We start from the raw sequence: 23,558 nt of genomic DNA, 5'->3' as shown, positions 1-23,558 counted from the left end.
TCAGAATGGCTACTATTAAAAAGTCAAAAAACAACAGATGCTGGCAAGGTTGCAGAGAAAAGGGAACCCTTTTACACTGTTGGTGAGAATGTAAATTGATTAGTTCAATCACTATGGAAGACAGTATGGGGATTCCTCAAAGACCTAGAGGCAGAAATAGCATTTGACCTAACAATCCCATTACTGGGTATATACGCAAATGAATACAAATCATTCTACTGTGGAGATACATGTTCATGTATGTTCACTCCAGCACTATTCACAATAGCAAAGACATAGAATCAACTTAAAAGCCCATCAATGATAGACTGATTGGATAAAGAAAATGTAGTACATATACACCATGGAATACTACGCAGTCATAAAAAGGAACCAGATCATGTCCTCTGCAGGGACACAGAACTGGAAGCCATTATCCCCAGCAAACTTAATGCAGGAACAGAAAACCAAATACCACATGTTCTCACTTACAGAAGTGGGAGCTTAATGATGAGAACACATGGACACATGGGAGGGAACAACACACAGTGGGGCCTGTCAGAGTGGGAGAATGGGGGTCAGCAGAACATCCAGAAGAATAGCTAATGGATGCTGGGCTTAATACCTAGGTAATGGGTTGATCTGTGCAGCACACCACCATGGAACACGTTTAACTAGGTGACAAACCTGCACATCCTGCACATGTACCCCCTGAACTTAAAATAGAAGTTGAAGAAAATTAAAAAAAAGAAATACATGAGCTACACTTCCACTGCTTATGAACGTACCCAAGCGACTTTAGGCCTTTGCATAACTATCCCAAGTATTGCATATATGCTTTTAAAAGGAAAGAGTGTGCACATGTAGATGACAATTAGTCCATAAAACACTGGCACAAAGAGTTGCATGATTAAACATTAAATATAAACCAAGCCTATCATCTCACTTCATTCTAAGATAATTAAAAGTTTATATATTCTCAACATCAAAAAACATGATTAATGTCAGCCCTCTGTATCCGTGGGTTCTGCATCTATGGATTCAACCAAATTCAAGACAGGAATATTCAGGGGAAAAAAATGGATGGTTACATTTGTACTGAACATGTACAGACCTTCTGCCTTGTCATTATTCCATAAACGATACATTATAACAACTATTTATACAGCATTTATATTGTATTAGGTATTAGAAGGATGTATGTAGATTACATGCAAATACCACACCACATTCTAAAAGGGACTTGAGCATCCGTGGATTATGATAAACAGAATTCTGGAACCAAACTCCCAGGGATACCAAGGGTCCACTACAGTTGAGGTGATGAATATGTTAATTAGCTTGATTTAATTAATCCACACTGTACTCCTAAGACACAAAATCACTTTTGCCCCATAAATACAACTATAATTTGTCCATTTACAATTAAAAATAAACATTTTTAAAAAGATAAAGAGCTGATAACAGTTGGCGGTAGGGTATCTTTCATCTCTAACAGATGGCATATCCTAGGAAAATCATATTTGCTCCCACCTGAGTTTTTGAAGGCATAAAATACTAGAATCAAGGCTGGATGTGGTGACTCATGCCTGTAATCGCAGCACTTTGGGAGGCCGAGGCAGGCAGATCACCTGAGGTCAGGAGTTTGAGACCAGCCTGGCCAACACGGTAAAACCCCATGTCTACTAAAATACAAAAATTAGCTGGGTGTGGTGGCATGCGCCTATAATTCCAGCTACTCAGGAGGCTGAAGCAGGAGAATCACTTGAACCCGGGAGGTGGAGGTTGCAGTGAGCTGAGATCGTGCCACTGCACTCCAGCCTGGGTGACAGAGCGAGACTCCATCTCCAAAAAACAAAAACAAAAATTCCTCCAATGGGAACTCAAAATTATGTCATGTTTCTTTTACATGACATAATTGTACATAGATACAAGAAAAAGGAGAGGCACTTTTTAAAGATGTAGCATTTTTCAACAATTTATTCTTTATCAGTATACACTTATTATTGAAGTCACAAACTAGTTATAAGAATTGATCGTCTGATAAAAATCTGATTACTTCAGTTTCATTAGAACAAATTCAGTCACTGAAAATAGTGATCGAAGAGTCGCTTCCAAGATGGCCGAGTAGGAACAGCTCTGGTCTACAGCTCCCAGCGAGACTGACACAGAAGATGGGTGATGTCTGCATTTCCAATTGAGGTGACTGGTTCAATTCATTGGGACTGGTTGGACAGTGGGTGCAGCCCACGGAGGGCAAGACAAAGCAGGGCAGGGTGTCACCTCATCCAGGAAGTGCAAGGCGTCAGGGGATTTCCCTTTCCTAGCCAAGGGAACTTGTGACTAACTGTACCTGGAGGAATGGTACACTCCTGCCCAAATAATCCGTTTTCCCCATGGTCTTCGCAATCGGCAGACCAGGAGATTCCCTCCTGTGCCGGGCTCAGAGAGTCCCATGCCCATGGAGCCTTGCTTGCTGCCAGCACAGCAGTCTGAGATCGACCTGGGTCACTGGAGCTTGGTGGGGAAAGGGGTGTCCGCCATTGCTGAGGCTTGAGTAGGAGGTTCTATGCTCACAGTATAAACAAAGAGGCAGGGAAGCTCGAACTGGGCGGAGCCCATCACAGCTCAGCAAGGCCTACTGCCTCTCTAGATTCCACTTCTGGGGACAGGACATATCTGAACAAAAAGCAGCAGACAGCTACTCCAGACTTAAGCATCCCTGCCTGACAGCTCTGAAGAGAGCAGTGGTTCCCACAGCATGGCATCTGAGCTCTGAGAATGGACAGACTGCCTCCTCAAGTGGGTCCCTGACTCCTGTGTAGCCTGACTGGACACCTCACACAGGCGGGTGCCTCTCTGTGGCGAAGCTTCCAGAGGAAGGAACAGGCAGCGATATTTGCTGTTCTGCAGTCTCCGCGAGTGATACCCAGGCAAACAGGGTCTGCAGTAGACCTCCAGCAAACTCCGACAGACCTGCAGCTAAGGGGCCTGTCTGTTAGAATGAACACTAACAAACAGGAAGAGCATCAACATCAACAAAAAGGACATCCACACCAAAACCCCATCCATAGGTCACCAACATCAAAGACCAAAGGAAGATAAAACCACAAAGATGGGGAGAAACCAGAGCAGAAAGGCTGAAAATTCCAAAAACCAGAACACCTCCTTGCCTCCAAAGGAACACAACCCCTAGCCAGCAACGGAACAAAACTGGATAGAGAATGAGTTTGATGAACTGGTAGAAGTAGGCTTCAGAAGGTCGGTAATAACAAACTTCTCCAAGTTAAAGGAGCATGTTCTAACCTATTACAAGGAAGCTAAAAACCTTGAAAAAAAGGCTAAATGAATGGCTAACTAGAATAACCAGTGTAGAGAAGAGCTTAAATGACCTGATGGAGCAGAAAACCACAGTATGAGAACTTTGTAAAGCATACACAAGCTTCAATAGCCGATTCGATCAAGTCCAAGAAAAGATATCAGGGATTGAAGATCAAATTAATGAAATAAAGTGAAAAGACAAGATTAGAGAAAAAAAGAAAAGAAACTAACAAAGCCTCCAAGAAATACGGGACTATGTGAAAAGACCAAGTATATGTTGGATTGGTGCGCCTGAAAGTGACCAGGAGAATGGAAACAAGTTAGAAAACACTCTTCGTGAACAGGCAACGTATAGAATGGGAGAAAATTTTTGCAATCTACTCATCTGACAAAAGGCTAATATCCAGAACCTACAAAGAACTCAAACAAATTTACAAGAAAAAAAAACCCCATCAAAAAGTGGGCAAAGGATATGAACACACACTTGTCAAAAGAAGACATTTATGCAGCCAACAGACACATGAAAAAATGCTTATCATCACTCGCTATCAGAGAAATGCAAATCAAAACCATAATGAGATACCATCTCACACCAGTTAGAATGACAACCATTAAAAAGTCAGGAAACAACAGGTGCTGGAGAGGATATGGAGAAATAGGAACACTTTTATATTGTTGGTGGGACTGTAAACTAGTTCAACCATTGTGGAAGACAGTGTGGTGATTCCTCAAGGATATAGAACTAGAAATACCATTTGACCCAGCCATCCCATTACTGGGTATATACCCAAAGGATTATAAATCATGCTGCTGTAAAGACACATGGACACGTATGTTTATTGCAGTACTATTCACAATAGCAAAGACTTGGAACCAACCCAAATGTCCATCAATGACAGACTGGATTAAGAAAATGTGGCACATATACACCATGGAATACTATGCAGCCATAAAAAAGGATAAGTTTGTGTCCTTTGTAGGGACATGGATGCAGCTGGAAACCATCATTCTCAGCAAACTAAAACCATCATTCTCAGCAAACTATCGCAAGAACAGAAAACCAAACACCGCATATTCTCACTCACAGGTGGGAACTGAACAATGAGAACACTTGGACACAGGAAGGGGAACATCACACACTGGGGCTTGTCGTGGGGTGCAGAGAGAGGAGAGGGATAGCATTAGGAGATATACCTAATGTAAATAACGAGTTAATGGGTGCAGCACAAGTATACATATGTAAACAAACCTGCATGTTGCACACATGTACCCTAGAATTTAAAGTATAATTTAAAAAAAAAAGAAAACACTCTTCAGGATATTATCTAGGAGAACCCCAAGCTAGCAAGGCAGGCCAACATTCAAATTCAGGAAATACAGAGAACACCACAAAGATACTCCTCGAGAAGAGCAACCCCAAGACATTAATTGTCAGATCCGCCAAGGTTGAAATGAAGGAAAAAATGTTAAGGGCAGCCAGAGAGAAAGGTCAGGTTACCCACAAAGAGAAGCCCATTAGACTAACAGTGGATCTCTCTGCAGAAACCCTACAAACCAGAAGAGAGTGGGGTCCAATATTCAGTATTCTTAAAGAAAAGAATTTTCAACCCAGCATTTCATATCCAGCCAAACTAAGCTTCATAAGTGAAAGAGAAATAAAATCCTTTACAGACAAGCAAATGCTGAGAGACTCCGTCACCATCAGGCTTGACTTGCAAGAGCTCCTGAAGGAAGCACTAAACATGGAAAGTAACAACTGGTACCAGTCGCTGCAAAAACAAGCCAAATTGTGAAAACCATCGACGCTATGAAGAATCTGCATCAATTAACAGGTGAAATAACCAGCTAGCTTCATAATGATAGGATCAAATTCACACATAACAATACAACTTAAACGTAAATGGGCTAAACGCCCCAATTAAAAGACACAGACTGGCAAATTGGATAAAGAGTCAAGACACATCAGCATGCTGTATTCAGGAGACCCATCTCACCTGCAAAGACACAAAGGCTCAAAAAAGAGGGATGGGGGAAGATATACCAAGCAAATAGAAAACAAAAAAAAAAAAAAAAAAAAAAAGGCAGGGGTTGTAATCCTGATCTCTGATAAAACAGACATTAGACCAAAGAAGATCAAAACAGACAAGGAAGGGCATTACATAATGGTAAAGGGATGAATGCAACAAGAAGAGCTAAATATCCTAAATATATATGTACCCAATACAGGAGCACCCAGATTCATAAAGCAAGTCCTTAGAGACATACAAAGAGACTTAGATTCCCACACAATAATAATGGGAGACTTTAACACCCAACTGTCAATATTAGACAGATCGAGACAGAAGGTTAACAAGGTTATCCAGGACTTGAAATTAGCTCTGTACCAAGCAGACCTAATAGACATCTACAGAACTCTCCACCCTAAATCAACAGAATATACATTCTTCTCAGCACCACACTGCACTTTTTCTAACACTGACCACATAATTGAAAGTAAAACACTCCTCAGGAAATGTAAAACAACAGAAATCACAATAAACTGTCTTTCAGAGCACCGTGCAATCAAATTAGAACACAGGATTAAGAAACTCACTCAAAACCGCACAAATACATGGAAACTGAACAACCTGCTCCTGAATGACTACGGGGTAAATAATGAAAGTAAGTTAGAAATAAAAATGTTCGTTGAAACCAATGAGAACAAAGACACAACGTCCCAGAATCTCTGGGACACATTTAAAGCAGTGTGTAGAGGGAAATTTATAGCACTAAACGCCCACAAGAGAAAGCAGGCGAGATCTAAAATCAACACCCTAACATCACAATTAAAAGAACTAGAGAAGCAAGAGCAAACAAATTCAAAAGCTAGCAGAATACAAAAAAAAACTAAAATCAGAGCAAGATTGAAGGAGATAGGAATACGAAAAACCCTTCAAAAAAATCAGTAAATCCAGGAGCTGGTTTTTTGAAAAGATCGACAAAATAAACAGACCGCTAGCAAGACTAATAAAGAAGAAAAAGAGAAGAATAAAATACATGCAATAAAATTATAAAGGGGATATCACCACCAATCCTACACAAATACAAACTACCATCAGAGAATACTATAAACATCTCTATGCAAATAAACTAGAAAATCTAGAAGAAAATGGATAAATTCCTAGACACATACACCCTCCCAAGACTAAACCAGGAAGAAGTTGAATCTCTGAATACATCAATAACAGGTTCTGAAATTGAGACAATAATTAATAGCCTACCAACCAAAAAAAGTCCAGGACCAGACGGATTCACAGCCGAATTCTACCAGAGGTACAAAGAGGAGCTGGTACCATTCCTTCTGAAACTATTCCAATCAATAGAAAAAGAGGGAATCCCCCCTAACTCATTTTATGAGGCCAGCATCATCCTGACACCAAACCTGGCAGAGACACAACAAAAGAGAATTTCAGACCAATATCCCTGATGAAAATCAATGCAAAAATACTCAATAAAATACTGGCAAACCAAATCCAGCAGCACATCAAAAAGTTTATCCACCACGATCAAGTCAGCTTCATCCCTGGGATGCAAGGCTGATTCAACACACACAACTCAGTAAACGTAATCCACATAAACAGAACCAACGGCAAAAGCCACATGATTATCTCAATAGATGCGGAAAAGGCCTTCGACAAAATTCAACAGCCTTTCATGCTAAAAACTCTCAATAAACTAAGAATTGATGGAATGTATCTCAAAATAATAAGAGCTATTTATGACAAACCCACAGCCAATATCATACCGAATAGGGAAAAACAGGAAGCATTCCCTTTGAAAACTCACACAAGACAAGGATGCCATCACTCACCACTCCAATTCAACATAGTATTGGAAATTCTGGCCAGGGCAATCAGGCAAGAGAAAGCAATAAAGGGTATTCAAATAGGAAGAGAGGAAATCAAATTGTCTCTGTTTGCAGATGACATGACTGTATATTTAGAAAACCCCATTGTCTCAGCCCAAAATCTCCTTAAGCTGATAAGCAACTTCAGCAAAGTCTCAGGATACAAAATCAATGTGTAAAAATCAGAAGCATTCCTATACACCAGTAACAGACAAACAGAGAGCCAAATCATGAGTGAACTCCCATTCACAATTGCTATTAAGAGAATAAAATACCTAGGAATACAACTTACAAGGGATGTGAAGAACTTCTTCAAGGAGAACTACAAACCGCTGCTTTAAGGAAGTAAGAGAGGACACAAACAAATGGAAAAACATTCCATGCTCATGGATAGGAAGAATCAATATTGTAAAAATGGCCTTACTGCCCAAAGTAATTTATAGATTCAATGCTATCTCCATCAAGCTACCATTCACTTTCTTCACGGAATTGGAAAAAACTACTTTAAACTTCACATGGAACCAAAAAAGAGCCCACATAGCCAAGACAATCCTGGGCAAGAAGAACAAAGCTGGAGGCATCACGCTACTAGACTTCAAATTATACTACAAGGCTACAGTAACCAAAACAGAAAGGTACTGGTACCAAAACACATATATAGACCAATGGAACAGAACAGATGCCTCAGAAGTAACACCACACATCTAATACCATCTGATCGTTGACAAACCTGACACACACAAGCAATGGAAAAGATTCCCTTTTTTTTTTTTTTTTTTTTTTTTTTTTTTTTGAGACGGAGTCTCGCTCTGTCGCCCAGGCTGGAGTGCAGTGGCCGGGTCTCAGCTCACTGCAAGCTCCGCCTCCCGGGTTCACGCCATTCTCCTGCCTCAGCCTCCCATGTAGCTGGGACTACAGGCGCCCGCCACCTCGCCCGGCTAGTTTTTTGTATTTTTAGTAGAGACGGGGTTTCACCGTGTTAGCCAGGATGGTCTCGATCTCCTGACCTTGTGATCCGCCCGTCTCGGCCTCCCAAAGTGCTGGGATTACAGGCTTGAGCCACTGCGCCCGGCAAGATTCCCTTTTTAATAAATGGTTTGGGGAAAACTGGCTAGCCATATGCAGACAACTGAAACTGGACCCGTTACTTACACCTTATACAAAAATCAACTCAAGATAGATCAAAGACTTAAACGTAAGACCTAGGACCATAAAATCCTACAAGAAAACCTAGTCAATACCATTCAGGACATAGGCATGGGCAAAGACTTCATGTCTAAAACACCAAAAGCAATGGTAACAAAAGCCAAAATTGACAAATGGGATCTAATTAAAGAACTTCTGCACTGCAAAAGAAACTACCATCAGAGTGAACAGGCAACCTACAGAATGGGAGAAAATTTTTGCAATCTATCCATCTGACAAAGGGTTAATATTCAGACTCTACAAAGAACTTAAACAAATTTACAAGAAAAAAACCCCAATAAAAAATGGGCAAAGGATATGAACAGACACTTCTCAAAAGAAGACATTTACGCAGTCAACAGACATGAAAAAATGCTCATCATCACTGGTCATCAGAGAAATGCAAATCAAAACCACAATGAGATACCATCTCACACCAATTAGAATGGCAAACATTAAAAAGTCAGGAAACAACAGATGCTGGAGATGCTGTGGAGAAACAGGAACACTTTTACACTTTGGTGGGAGTATAAATTAGTTCAACCATTGTGGAAGACAGTGTGGCGATTCCTCAAGGATCTAGAACTAGAAATACCATTTGACCCAGCAATCCCATTACTGGGCATACACCCAAAGGATTATAAATCATGCCACTATAAAGACACATACACACTTATGTTTACTGCGACACTGTTCACAATAGCAAATACTTGGAACCAACCCAAATGTCCATCAATGATAGACTGGATCAAGAAAATGTGGCACATATACACCATGGAATAGTATGCAGCCATAAAAAATGAGTTCATGTCCTTTGCAGGGACACGGATGAAGCTGGAAACCATCATTCTCAGCAAACTATCACAAGGACAGAAAATCAAATACCGCATGTTCTCACTCATAAGTGGGAGTTGAACAATGCGAACAAATGGACACAGGGAGGGGAACATCACACACCAAGGCCTGCTGGGGGTGGGGGGCTAGGGGAGAGATAACATTACGAGAAATACCTAAAGTAGGTGAGGGTCTGATGGGTGCAGCAAACCACCATGGCACGTGTATACCTATGTAACAAACCTGCACATTCTGGACCTGTAACCCAGAACTTAAAGTATAATTTTTTTAAAAAGGCCAGGCGTGGTGGCTCATGCCTGTCATCCCAGCACTTTGGGAGGCCGAGGCGGGTGGATCACGAGGTCAGGAGATCAAGACCATCCTGGCTAACACGGTGAAACCTCATCTCTACTAAAAATACAAAAAATTAGCTAGGCGTGGTGGCAGACACCTGTAGTCCCAGCTACTCAGGAGCCTGAGGCAGGAGAATGGCATGAACCTGGGAGGCGGAGCTTGCAGTGAGCCGAGATCACACCAACGACAGATTCCAGCCTGGGCGACAGAGCAAGACTCCGTCAAAAAAAAAAAAGAATCAGTCAAATAAGAAATAAAAAATTTCCCAGCAAATAAAAAAGAAAATACTGATCAGGTTACCATTTTATAGATTTGGTGATTTTTAAAGTGAATTTCTAGAATATACTATCTAAAATGCAAGGAAAATGTGTTTTCATTGTTGACCGGAGGATACCAAAAAATCATTCAAATCCACCTAATAACACACACGTATACTCAACATGAAAAACCGTAGACTTACACTATCTGTTTTAAAAGTTTTCAGAGTAGTAAAAAAACAAATCTCATAGTACAGATTGAGTATCCCTTATTCAAAATGCTTGGGACCATAAGCATTTCAGATTTCAAAGTGTTTTGGATTTTGGAATATCTGTATATACAAAATGAGTTATCTTGGGAACGACACCCAAGTCTAAATTACATGAATTTGTTTCACTGAACCATCAGAAAGTAAAGGCATCACTATCTCAGCCACCCATGTGGACACAATCTTTGGTTGTTTGACATTACCATCATTCCTGACCGAATTTACCTGCTACCAATAAGCAATCATTTTCTTATACTTACTCACACCTAACTACTTAATGGTTAAAAAAATAAATAAAAAATAAAAAAGGCACACCATTAATACAGTGAAAAACCTCACATGTTCAGGGTAGCTAAAGCAGCACAGAGGCATCACCAGAATATCTGTGCCAGCTGTTAAACAGAAGCAACAAAAAACAGCAGGCTTTCCGTCTCCACTTGGAATGCTTTGTTTTGATTAGAAGGTACTGTAGGTCAGGCTCAGTGGCTCATGCCTGTAATCCCAGCACTTTGGGAGGCTGAGGTGGGAGGATCACTTGAGGTCAGGATATCGAGACCAGTCTGGCCTAGATGGTGAAAACTCATTCCTACTAAAAACACAAAAATTAGCCAGGTGTGGTGGTGGGCGCCTATAATCCTAGCTACTTGAGAGGCTGAGGCAGAACTGCTTGAACCCAGGAGGCAAAGGTTGCAGTGAGTAGAGATCACACCACCGCACTCCAGCCTGGGTGACACAGCAAGACTTTATCTTGGAGGAAAAAAAAAAGTACTGTACACCGCTTTTTATTTACTTTTTTTTTTTTTGAGACAGAGTCTCACTGTGTTGCCCAGGCTGGAGTGCAGTGGCGCTGTGATCTCGGTTCACTGCAACCTTTGCCTCCTGGGTTCAAGAAATTCTCCTGCCTCAGCCTTCCGAGTAGCTGGGATTACAAGCATGCATTACCATGCCCAGCTAATTTTTGTATTTTTAGTAGAGACGGAGATTCACCATGTTGGTCAGACTGGTCTCAAACTCGACCTCAGGTGATCCACTCACCTCGGCCTCCCAAAGTGCTGGGATTACAGGTGTGAGCCACTGTGCCCGGTCTGTACACTATTTTATGTTTTAAGGTGAGAAGAAGCAATTGAGAGAACAGCAAGTGGGTCTTCTAGGAATGAGGAGTCATTCTGCTGTATGAATTTTTAAATGTTTCCTCTAGGGTTATCTGCCTCATTAACAATGGTGTTTGCCTTAGAAACCTCTCTTTGATTTTATAAACTAACATGATTTCTTGTTGTTGTGAATGCCATATTTTCACCATGTCAACTATAGGCACTTCTTCAGTTTTAACATTATCTTCATCATCACTATTATCACCACCACTTTCATTCAGAACAATTTTGGTTATTCCATCATCAATGAATGAGCAATTGGAGCCTCATAACCAGTGTTACAAACTTGTTCAATATCCACTTCTTTCTGCTCACTAACAAACTCTGAAGGTATATTTTTTTGGATATGTAGGGCAGTCAGACATCGTTTCTTTTACTTGACATACAGAATCCTTCAAAGTCACACTTTTGCTCATCAACATCACTGAACATAGTTGCAGGCCAGAGATTATGCCAGGCATGCACAATTGTGTCTTTACTCACTGTGTTCCAAGCACTGGCAACAGCATATACAACATCCTTCATATTAAACTCCCTTTGAAAACCTTGCATAATTACAATTCTGTTCACTGATGCTAGCAGTCTATGCAATAAAGTGTTATATTTATTTTTCATTGATCTAATGAGACTGATTCAGTCACATGGCTGAATTAATGAAGTCACATTTGAGGGAAAGTACATGGCAAAAACATTATTTTTGATGAGAATTTCAGCTGGATGATGAGCAGAGCAGTTGTTTGGGAATAACAAAGTCTTGCAGTCACCATGCAGTCCAGCTTCCTTGCAGTAAACACAAGCCACTGGTATAAAGTATTTTCCCTGGTGATCCATGCCTTTTTGCTAGCATAATAATGGACTGGTAAGAAATTCATTCCTTGAAGAGATTGAGAACACAAGCTTTTTCCTATCACAGCAAATTTACACTTAAACATTTGCAGGTTGCACTAGCACATCCCTGCACATTTATTCTGTCCTTGGTAGCCTTAAATCACCGTAGGGGCTGCCTCATTAGCTGTAGTCAGTGTCCTTCTGAGTCAACAACAACAAAACAGTGATGTTTTAACAGCAATATAGACTTGTTCTGGCATCAGCAATGACCATGGCAAATTCCTCAATGAATTTCACCCGTTTTGTGATCAGCAGAAGCTCTATTGCCACAAATCTTTAAAAAATGAATATTATGTCTTTTCTTAAATTTCTGCAACCAGCCTGTTGAAAAGTCACAGTTCCCTTCAATTTGCACTTCATTATGATAGATCTTTGCTTGTTTTATGATCGGCATACCATTAACTGGCATGTGTTTACTGTTACGCTGACAAATCCACTCTTTAAATACATAATTGAGATCTTCAGTTTTAGCTTTATGCAGTGTTATTCTATTTTTCATTAACTTCTTTTCATCAAGTTTGGCACAAAACTTCAACAGTTTATTCTTTTGTTTCTACAAGTCATATAGTGTGGTCATTCCAACACCATACTCTTCTGTAGGACATTTCACATTTATGTCGCTGTCCAGTTTCTCCAACAGCTTGACTTTCTGTGCTATGGATAAAGACAAATGCTCCCTCTTTTTCCTGTCACTGTTACCCACAGGGTATCTGCAGGCCTTTTTGACATTCCCAACAATATCTCTGCACCACAGAACAGAATATAAGCAAAATAAAATAAAATATGTGAGTAATGCACAAATGCACACAGGACTTGGCCCCACATGGGGCACTGTGGGGAACCAGCGCTTGGCATATCCATCCTGCACGTGTGTCATTTTATTACCCTTGTGGGCATGCTTGCATGAGGGAATCTTGGTGTGTTGAAGGAAAAATATATATGCAGCACAAGGGGGCTGGGAGGGTCTTTTTCCCTTTGGGGATGCTGAAACAACTGTATGTTGTATGCTTGTGTTCTGAGTGCCCCCGGTCATATGAGATCAAGTATGGGATTTACCACTTATGGCTTCATGTCAGTACTCAAGAAGTTTCAGACTCTGGGGTACTCTGAATTATGGATGCTCAACCTGTATACTTTTCTAAAGATGCATATAAAGAATCCACTTTAAGTCAATAATCTATGGATAAAAGTCTGTATTTTGTGCTTGTATGTGCATTAAAAGTGTATGTTAAATAAATCATGCAAAGCTAGCATTAAAAATTTAATCATATAAGACTAGCAATAAAACCATATTAAAATGAAATCGACAAAACATACTAAATTTGTATTTGCTACTTTGCTCATATTCACTGCCTTAGTAAATGAGAAACCTAGCAGTTACACTGTCTTACAGACATCCATTTAAAATAAGAAAACATCAGTTATAAGTTTTGTGCCCTTGGGCAGTTATTTAATTTCTAAAGAAAAGCAGTGTTGTAGTTACAAGCAGGCTTGAGTGCTTGCCTCAGCAGCACATATGCTAATATTGGAACCATACAGAGAAGACTAGGATGGCCCCTGCACAAGCAGGCTTGAAATTTACAGACCGCATGGAGAAAGCTACTTAGCTCCTATATGCTTCTGTTTCCTCACATGTAGAAAGGGGTATCTCCACCTCACAGAGTTAAGTATAATACCCATAAGGCACATCAAACAGTGCCTAGCACATTATAAAAACCTAATAAATGTCAAATGTTTTAATATTAAGGCTGTTTCCACACTAAATAGAGAGAAATAGCTATCTCAAGAGGCTGTTACAGGAAATGAGAAACACAAAGAACATGGTTCAGATATATGAAACACACAAAGTACTCAATAAGTAGTAATTATTATCACTAAAAAACAGAACTAATGATAATGAAGTTGATGAAGAGTAGGATGACAACACTATCAGACATTAGGTGGCCCAATCCACAACAGTGACAGTTATCCTTGAGTCCTTCCTCTTTCTCATCTTCCCGATTACCAAGTTCTATAAATTCTATTATCCTCAAAAGCTTAAAAGCTATCCCATTTTCTCCATCTTCACTGCCACTTGCCTTACATAATTCCTCATGCATGCTTCCCCAAACCAAAATGCCACAGCCTCCTCTCAGTTGTCCTGACTCCAGTACCACCCCATTTCAACCCATTCTTCACACTCAAAGCTGAGTTTGGTTGTTTCTTTCTTTTTTTTTTTTTTTAACTGAAATTTGATCATGTCACTTCCCTCTTTAACATCTGCAATCATCTCCACAGACTTCAGAATAATTTTCAAAGTACTACTTGTGGATGCAAAGTCTTTCAGAATTTGGCCACTTTCTCCCTTCCCCACATCATCTTTTTCTACTTGCTTACTTTACAATCTAAGCTAAGCTCCACAGCTCTGATCTACTTGTGGTTTCCCAAACACAGCATGCTCTGTCACCTCTGTGCCTTCCTGTAAGCCCAGAGCATTTCCTTTTTCCCATCCTTACTCCTACTTGACCACTTAATGTTTCACCTCTGTAATTCAACTTCCATACCACTTCATCCATTCCCTGATATCCTGCCCCATTCCATCTTACTCCTATCTTCTTTTTTTTCCTCCCAGCCTGGAAGAACTTTATGACTAATATTATAAAAGTGAAGCTAACATTTAAACCCCTATAGCTTCAATTTTAAACACTAGAATTGAAAATATGAGCAAAAGAGGCCATATTCTAACTAAGAGATTCTATTTCAAATGTGGAACTAATATATATATACATCTGCCTATATTACTTGTATTTATTTAACATACTGCTTTTTAAATTAAAGGTATTTTCATCTATTTAGTTTCACTTTATAATCACCAAAGTCTTTTAATAAAACTTGGGAATAAGTGCCTCCCCCACGTGGAGATCAGTTTACACAGGCCCTCTAACAAGTTTAGCAAGTCATTTAAGGTTCAATAGTTCAAAATTACAAAAGTTGAACTCTAAACATGACGGAAAAACTTTCTACCTATAAAGTAAAAAGCTGACTCTAAAGTAACAGAAAAGTTCATAACAGAATGTATAAGCAAAAAAAAAAAAAAAAAAAGAACCAAAAATCAATAGTATTTCTAAGAAACAGGGTTTGAAAATTTTAAAGTAACATTTTGTAAATTGAATATCTTAACAATTTTAAGCAAGGTAAAATGTGATGTGTTTCTAAAGATTTTTAAGAGTTTTATATGAATCAGGTTGCTTATTAAATAAGCACTATATGTTGAAACCTCAATAATTTGATACACAATTACTATACTGGTAACATTAGAAAAAAGAGGCTCAATTTATTGCAAGAAATGTTTATACCAAAAAAAATGAAAGCTGAGAATGTATAACATTAATAATCAAGACCCTGCTATTAACACTCCTAATTATTTTAAAAAGTTAGCCTCTAATCACAAGCAATTAAACAAAATGTAAATATATAAAGTATTAAACTGAGAAACTAAAGTTTCAAGCTCTTTAATATTAAAATGGTATTCCCGCCTCTGGTGAGATGCACAATGAAGGGTATATTGAGGAATGTGAAGGCTCACATTGAGGAATGTGAGCATATTCTTATTCTTATTTAGTCAATATTTTCCTTCTTTCTAGATTTCATTAAAATACACAAATATAAAAAAATTAACAATATTTTAAAAATCTAAACAAAAATCATGTCACGGTAAGAGGGGGTGCTGCTAGGAAATGCAAGTATAAATATAGATATACCTCATACAAACATTTTTTTTCTTTTTTAAGAGACAGGATCTTGCTCTGTTACTCAGGCTGGAGGGCAGTGGTGTCATCTTGGCTCATTGTAGACTCGAGCTCCAGGGCTCAAGTGATCCTCCCACCTCAGCCTTCAGAATAGCTAGGACTGTAGTCACATAAAACTAAGCCTGGCTAATTTTTTTTATTTTTTGTAGAGACGAGGTCTCACTATGTTGCCCAGGCTTGTCTGGAACTCCTGGCCCCAAGCAATCCCTCTGCCTCCCAAAGCACTGAAATATCATTGTTACTGGATCTTTCTACTTTGTCATATAAAATATAACTGAAAGGAGTGACAAATCTCACCCAGATATAGTATTCACAGATAAGAATCATGTTTATAGTTCTCTTATCAAAGACAATCATTTGCTTAATAAAGATTCTGTGACTTCATTACCCTTAACGGAGGGTAGGTCTCCAGTGTAAAATAAAAAAATAAACATGCTACAAGGTGAACAATCTAAAAAAAGATTCTAAAAATATTTTCATTCACTGGCAAATCATATAGGTTTAAAAATTAATTTAAGTGTTTTACTATTGTAATCTTCTACAGCTTAACATGATTTACATTAAAAATCAAGTAAGTTCTTCCTCAACACAACTAATTTTGCATACAGTATGAAGAACATTAGACTTGAAATTAGGAGGCTTGGGTTTTGGCCCCAGTTTTGCCACTAATTCTTTAGGCCTAGTGTCATTTCGTGTAAAATGAGAGAGTAGAATTTAAAATTTCTAAGTATGAATGTGAAAGAACTCAGCTCCTGACTTTATTTCCAAGAATTCAATCTCATTTTTTTTGTATACTATAGTATCTTAAGTTTCAAAAGGTAAAATTACGTAGCTTGCTAATAAGTTTCTAATTCCCTTTATATATCTGAAACTAAGAACCTATTTTTATAGAAAACTACCCAATACAACTAATTTTTGTGCTGTGTTTTTCATTTTACAAAATGCTAATAACAATTCTGTATGGGAGGTGCTATTATCCCAACTCTACAGAAAACTGAATTCGAAGAATTGTTAAACATAACCCTTTTTAAAATAATCCACATTTTACTAAATCTATAGTTTTAAAAATGGCTCAGTGAACATTGTTTCTTATAGCTAATTGATTCTGAAGATGTCTTGGAATTATAATTCAGCTTAAAAAAGGGGAGTTCAGCATTGTTTAACCAGAAGTTGCTACTTGTAAGCAACAGAACTAGAAATTATACGATATTTTCTAATTCCAAATATCCCATATAACATATTAAAACATCAAACCGTATTAAATCTTAAAGTCATATTATGACTTTGAACAGTGAAATTTAAAACACATGCAAAGATTTTTAAATAAAACGTATAGAGGAGATGTAATAATAAATAAAAAGAAGGCCAGGCGTGGTGGCTCATACCTGTAATCCCAGCACTTTGAGAGGCTGAGGCGGACAGATCACCTGGGGTCAGGAGTTTGAGACCAGCCTGGCCAACATGGTGAAACCCCGTCTATACTAAAAATACAAAAATTATCTGGGCATGGTGGTGCACCCCCATAATCCCAGCTACTGAGGAGGCCAAGGCAGGAGAATCGCTTGAACCCAGGAGGCAGAGGTTGCAGTGAGCCGAGATCACACCACTGCACTCCAGCCTGGGCGACAGATTGAGACTTCATCTCAATAAATAAATAATCAAGTTATAAAGTCAAAAAAATATCAAAAGGTCGAACAAAATTACTGGATCCCAAAAGTATGTGGAAAGCTTAAACACTGGCATTTCTTTTCTCTATTAGAATTATTTAATATCACACTTTAAAAACATGAAAGAGCAATTTTTGCAAATATTATCTTCATTTAAGTTTACATTTCTAATCAAATTTCTCAAAATGCATATGCCCAATTTATATTATCAGCTGAAGTGCTCTAGACTTTTTTAGGAACCACCTCAGCACAGCTAGCACAATTATCAAAATAATCCTTTCTAATTCAAAATCTAACATTTGATGGTTTTATTAACTTAAATGTTTTATCTGTTATGATACTGTAGTTTTTCTACAAGCGCCAGAAGAATTTAGAGTAACTAGCAAACTACCAGAGCCAAGTTACAAACAATGGTTAAGGTAAAAACTGAAATACTCACTTTGTTATTTTGTGTCACAAGAATACTCCCACCCCCAGGTTTCAAAGGCACCTCTTCCATTGCTCCAAATACATCAGTCTCAACAGAAAAAGTTAGTTCTAGACCCAGATCACTTATATCATTATCTAAAATCCATTGCAAATTTTTGGCATATTCTGGATCAATGGATGCCACATCTTGGTAATTTACAGGAATACCTAAAAAATGCAAACATACAACAGTTATAGTCTGTTTCTGCCTTCCCTTATCTATTTAATGGTAAAATACTGCCCTCTACAGATATTCTGCAAAACTGCAAAATATAATACAATCCTATTCACAGCATATTTTAAATGGATTCCTGAATTTGAAAGTCTGTTAAATTAAGCCTGTGTTTCTTTCACATTGTTACAATGTAATATTTCTTTGAAATAGTTATTCAGGAAGTTATTATAAACTTCAAAAGTGCCAATTATCTTAAGTATATTCATATTGAAATGTATTCTTAGCATAAACATACACACACTAAAATTGAAAAAAAAACCTAACTTAGCTGAAAGTGTTTGGAAAAAAAAAAGGTAGGTCATTTTTTTTCTCCTTCAAACCTCAAATGCCTTACATATATACATGGTCTCCAATCAAAATAAAAATTATCTCATCCAAAATGCTACTGCTTATCTAGTTTTCCTCAAACTGAAAGGAAAACAATATAAATAAATGTCTACAGAAATAATAATAGAGCCATACCAAGAATGTGCTTGTAGAAGGATCGTGTGAAGTAAATATTGACCAGCTGCCTATGGTTCAATGCTAATCCCAAGATCTGCCCAGCAAACCGAAAATAGTTCAAGTGATCAGGATTTACGTAAGAGTTGCTATTAGGCTGAAAAGTTGTTCCTATTGAAATAAATACAAAATAATATATTATTAAGAATCTATATGCAGAAGAAAGATCACTTCAATGCAGACAAACTAATTCACATACAACTTCAGCAAAGCTAAGGTGACATTGTGTACAAACTTCCAGAGAAATGTTCTTTGTGGAATATATAACAGGTGGTAAGTAGAATTGTAAGTATAGATAACCATTAATTCACACATATTTATCACAGTAATCTACATCAGAGAGAAAATTTTAGAGTACTTTTGACTGAAATTAGTTGGATGATCATTAGAGACACTCCGGAAATAATACAGCAGAGGATTGCACACACACACACACACACACAAGCACATATACACAGTTTCCTAGGCAGTATGGCAATAGGCTGTTCGCTAGGACAGACATTATCCCATTCATCTGTATGTGCCAGTGCAGTAAGTATTTTTTGCTTCTTCAGGAGTAGAACGCTATGAGAATAACTAAAAATTGTAAATGTAAAACTGTTAAGTGACAGGCCTAGTCAACGAACTTGATGCCTTTAACAATGATTAGAAAATCGCCTCAGTCCACAAGGTAACCAAGTCTTTCTAACAATTACCTCTGAGGTGAAAGTAAACATGCGGGGCAATAGTTACCAATTACAATGAAAATCCAATGCAATGGAATATGAATCCACTTTTATAAAACACCTAGAATAGGCAAATTTATAGATAGGTAAAGTAGATTAGTAGTTACCTCAGGCTGAGGAAAGGGGATATGGGAGAGACTGCTTGATGGGTACAGAATTTCTGCTTGGGGTGATGAAAAAGCTCTGAAAATAGATAGTGCCCGATGGTTGCACAACACTAAATGTACTTAAATGCCACTGAATTGTACACTTTCAAACAATATAAATGGTAAACTTTATGTGTATTTCACCACCATAAAAAAAGAAAAGTCTCAAAAAAAAATACTACTAGTTAAAAGTTAAAACCTAATGCCAAAACCTCAACTTTAAATAACTTTCTTTTCCTATTTTTCCTATTTTTCCGTGATGGCCACTAATTCATATTACAAATTCACTCATTCATTCAACAAAGACATAATGAGCTCATGCTACATACTACTATTGTAAATGCCTGGGCTAAAAGAAGTAACTGATAAACCTAATGAAATAGCATCAAAGAAAAATAAAAGGTAGAAATGTGCTGGAAAGTTAAATGTTTAGTCATTTTGACAATAATTCACTCTGTGTTTCACTGATCTTTGATTTCTCAGTGCTGACACTAGGTTAAACTGCTGACTAGTTTATTTAGATATTAAGGTACAAATTTGGAAGCCTATGGTATTAGTAAGTCATGTGAGTCTCATCATTCACTGTTAAGGACCTTTGGAGAATAATTCCCTGTCATGAAGCAAGACTTGATATTAAAAGCCAAAGCAAAGCTTTGTGAGATAAAGGCAGACTTCAAAGACAAATATAATCATAATCCCAAAAATATAATATTCTGAGAATAACCACAAATATTTTTTACCTGTTAAAACAATGAATGATTAGGGCTACAAAGATTTTTGATGACTCTATTTTCCTCCCCTAGCTCTGTGTTTAATTCCCTCTCTAATTACTTTCTGAGAAATCTAGATACTTAAAAAGGATAAGGAGACTTTTTTTTTAAAAAAAAGGAAACATATAGGGAGAAAATCTTCAGAAAAGGAGTAAGAAAATTCTAAATAGAATTAAAAGTTTATGATAAATTTTAAGTTCAAAAAACATATATATAGCTGTTACTCCTCCAACTGTTTTCATGCTCTCAGAAAAATCCTAGTATACAATAATATCATTTTCATGTAATGATAATAATAGCATATAATATTTATACTTTCTATATGCCAGGCACCGACAAAGCATTTTCACATATTAGCTAACTGAATTCTTACCACATTACAAAACACAGGTTATCATCTTTTTTTTTTTTTTTTTTTTTGAGACGGAGTCTCGCCGCGTCACCAGGCTGGAATGCAGTGGCGCAACCTCGGCTCACTACAACCTCCGCCTCCTGGGTTCAAGCAATTCTCCTGCCTCACCCTACCAAGTAGCTGGGACTACAAGCACATGCCACTATGCACAGTTAATTTTTGTATTTTTAGTTAGAGACGGCGTTTTACCATGTTGACCAGGATGGTCTCAATCTCTTGACCTTGTCATCTGCCCACCTCGGCCTCTCAAAGTGCTCGGATTACAAGCGTGAGCCACCGTACCCAGCCAGGTATCACCATTTTTAAATGAGGACACGAAAGTGCAGAAAATTAAGTTTACTGGCCCCAAGATCATATCAAAAGAACAGCAGTCAAGATTCTCACCATGTATAAACCCAAATGACAAATTCATAACAACTATACTATTTCACTACTGTAAGCATCTTAATTTCATTAGAAAACAAGTTTTTAAAAAAATTATTATAGATATCAGGTCTACCCAAACATTTGCCACATTTAGAAATTCTTGATTCCTATATGTAATTCTCTTTGTCAACTAAACCTAAGAGTGTGAAAATATTTCAGCTTGATTTTAATTTATTAATACTATGACCCCAAAGAGGAGACCGATATGGCTTACAAAAGACATAAATCAAAATGTCTGGCCAGACATAGTGGCTTACACCTGTAATCCGAGGCGGGTAGACAGCATGAGCTCAGGAGTTTGAGGCCAGTCTGGGCAGCATCGTGAAACCTCGTCTCCACAAAAAGAATAGAGAAATTACAAAATACAAAAACTAGCTAGGCACCATGACTGGTCTCCCAGCTCAGGTGATCCTCCCACCTTAGCCATACCAGCTACTCGGGAGGCTGAGGTGAGACAGTTCCTTGAGCCCAGGAGGTCAAGGCTGCAGTGATCCAAGATTGCGCCACTGCCCTCCAGCCTGGGTGACAGAGTGAGATTCTGTCTCAAAGGAAAAAAAAAAAAAAAAAACAACAACTTTATGGGTCTATGTACTTCAACATTTGCTCTGCTACAAATCTATAACATTAAGGAAGTACCTCAACTAATGATTCCACACCAAATCTGTTTTTCAGATATTAAGCTAAGTAGACTTAGAATAAAGGATATAAAGAGAAGAAGTAAGTCTAAAATATAATGCTAGATCTAGCTTCAAAGATTAGGCCTAAATAATTAAACTCAGGGGTTCATTGAACTTGTCATTCACAAAGACACCAAATTCACCTCAGAGCAAAGAATCAAAGGTTACCAAGTTAAAGCAGGCAGTTCCATGTTCCTATGCAATTGCAAATACTCAAAGTGTATCCAAGAAGCCCATCACAGGGATGAATGCCTGCAGCAGCCTAGCTCTGTTGCAGCCCGCTCCCACATGCCTCCCTTAAAATCATCCTTCTTATCAAATAGGGATTTGCTGTTAGTTTGGTTGGAAGCAATCAGAAGCTACCATTAATGAAGTATTCTCTCCTGATAAAAGAATGTAAACATTTGGGGAAAGAAAAGATTTTCAGGAAAAACGAGCGACTGTGCAAAGCATTTGAAAACTGAAATCCCACCTTCACTTGGAATATGTCTTTATTAAGTTAGAGAGCTCTCAAATATGCCTCACACAAATGAGATAACTATTTCCATTTAGTCTACAATAGCAAATTAAACTCTATAGGTCACAAGCACCATTTCAACAAGGAGGGTTAATTATCTGTTGTATATGGTTAAATAAGAGCTTTATAGTAGCCAGGTCTTGATCTCTTAAAATGACTGAAAATAAAGTTAGTATATATAAATAGATTAAGAGTTGAAATTTTACATCATGATTTCTAGACTTTGGTTTTCCTAACCAATATATTTTAAAACTTGGAAACTCAAATAGAGTTAGCAAATTTTTATTTTTCCAAATAGGGACTTGTATTTGTTTAAGGCCATCTACAAGCACCATTAATTTTAATGAAATGAAAAATCTAACTCAAAAAAAGTAGACTAAAGGATAATCCTTAAATTGAGCAAATTTAGTTTTATTTTATAAAGGACTGATAAGAAACCTCCTTGGGGCCAACACTAGTCCTTGAGATAAGCATCTGGGAACCAACTGTTAAGAGGAAAAAAGGTTAGACTGAGTCAGGTTCCACTTATGATTCTACTACTTATTAACTGTGTGAATGCAGATAAAAACTCTGAATTTCAGTTTTCTCATCTATAAAATAAGAATATTCCACCTAGCTCACAGGTCTGCTGTGGAAATCAAAAATAAAATGTACTGAAATAGTGTGAAAAATGTGACAAGTTGCAGAAAAAGTCAACTAGACCGTACAACTTACCATCAGCTGACTGGGTAAACAATGCATAATCAGGATTGACTATCTCATTGGACAGAATATCAAACCATTCACGCACAACACCTTGACCCTGAATTCAAGAAATAAAATTAAGCATCAACAGAAATATGTTATACTGGGAAATTTTTTTCTAAATAAAATTTAAATATAAAGTTTCTTCCTTTATCAACTGAACATTAAACTTTATTCAAAAGGCATTTCAATCTTTCTTTACATACAGTGATTTCTACATCATCATCTTTTATACCCACCATGCCTTCTTCTCCATGGAACCGTACAGCAATCCCTTGCTTTAGCTTTGCACAATTTGCTTTTGACACAACTTCACAGCTACTCCTAAAAATAGAATCTAAATATGTAGCATTGGTTA

General features: G+C 37.8%; 1 protein-coding gene and 1 pseudogene across 13 annotated transcripts in view; one reads left to right on the top strand and one right to left on the bottom strand.

Moving 5' to 3' along the window:
- The window catches only part of LOC105478786 (HECT domain and ankyrin repeat containing E3 ubiquitin protein ligase 1), a 127,086-nt gene that overhangs the window by 24,717 nt on the left and 78,811 nt on the right, over positions 1 to 23,558 (bottom strand). For 12 of the 13 annotated variants that reach the window (XM_011736427.2, XM_024791928.2, XM_024791930.2 and 9 more), the window contains 4 exons: positions 23,440 to 23,537; positions 23,171 to 23,258; positions 18,745 to 18,894; positions 18,019 to 18,215 (listed from right to left, as the gene is read on the bottom strand). In XM_011736427.2, the coding sequence (XP_011734729.1) occupies positions 18,019 to 18,215; positions 18,745 to 18,894; positions 23,171 to 23,258; positions 23,440 to 23,537 (533 nt within the window). The remainder of the gene's footprint in view (positions 1 to 18,018; positions 18,216 to 18,744; positions 18,895 to 23,170; positions 23,259 to 23,439; positions 23,538 to 23,558) is intronic. The other variant, XM_011736426.3, reaches the window with a different exon arrangement.
- On the top strand, positions 13,620 to 13,690 carry LOC112426096 (U6 spliceosomal RNA; annotated as a pseudogene).

The sequence above is a fragment of the Macaca nemestrina genome, chromosome 5, assembly GCF_043159975.1.
Source record: "Macaca nemestrina isolate mMacNem1 chromosome 5, mMacNem.hap1, whole genome shotgun sequence".
Taxonomy (NCBI): Eukaryota; Metazoa; Chordata; class Mammalia; order Primates; family Cercopithecidae; genus Macaca; species Macaca nemestrina.
Note: the sequence above shows the minus strand (reverse complement) of the source record. Positions and strands in the feature narration are given on the sequence as shown.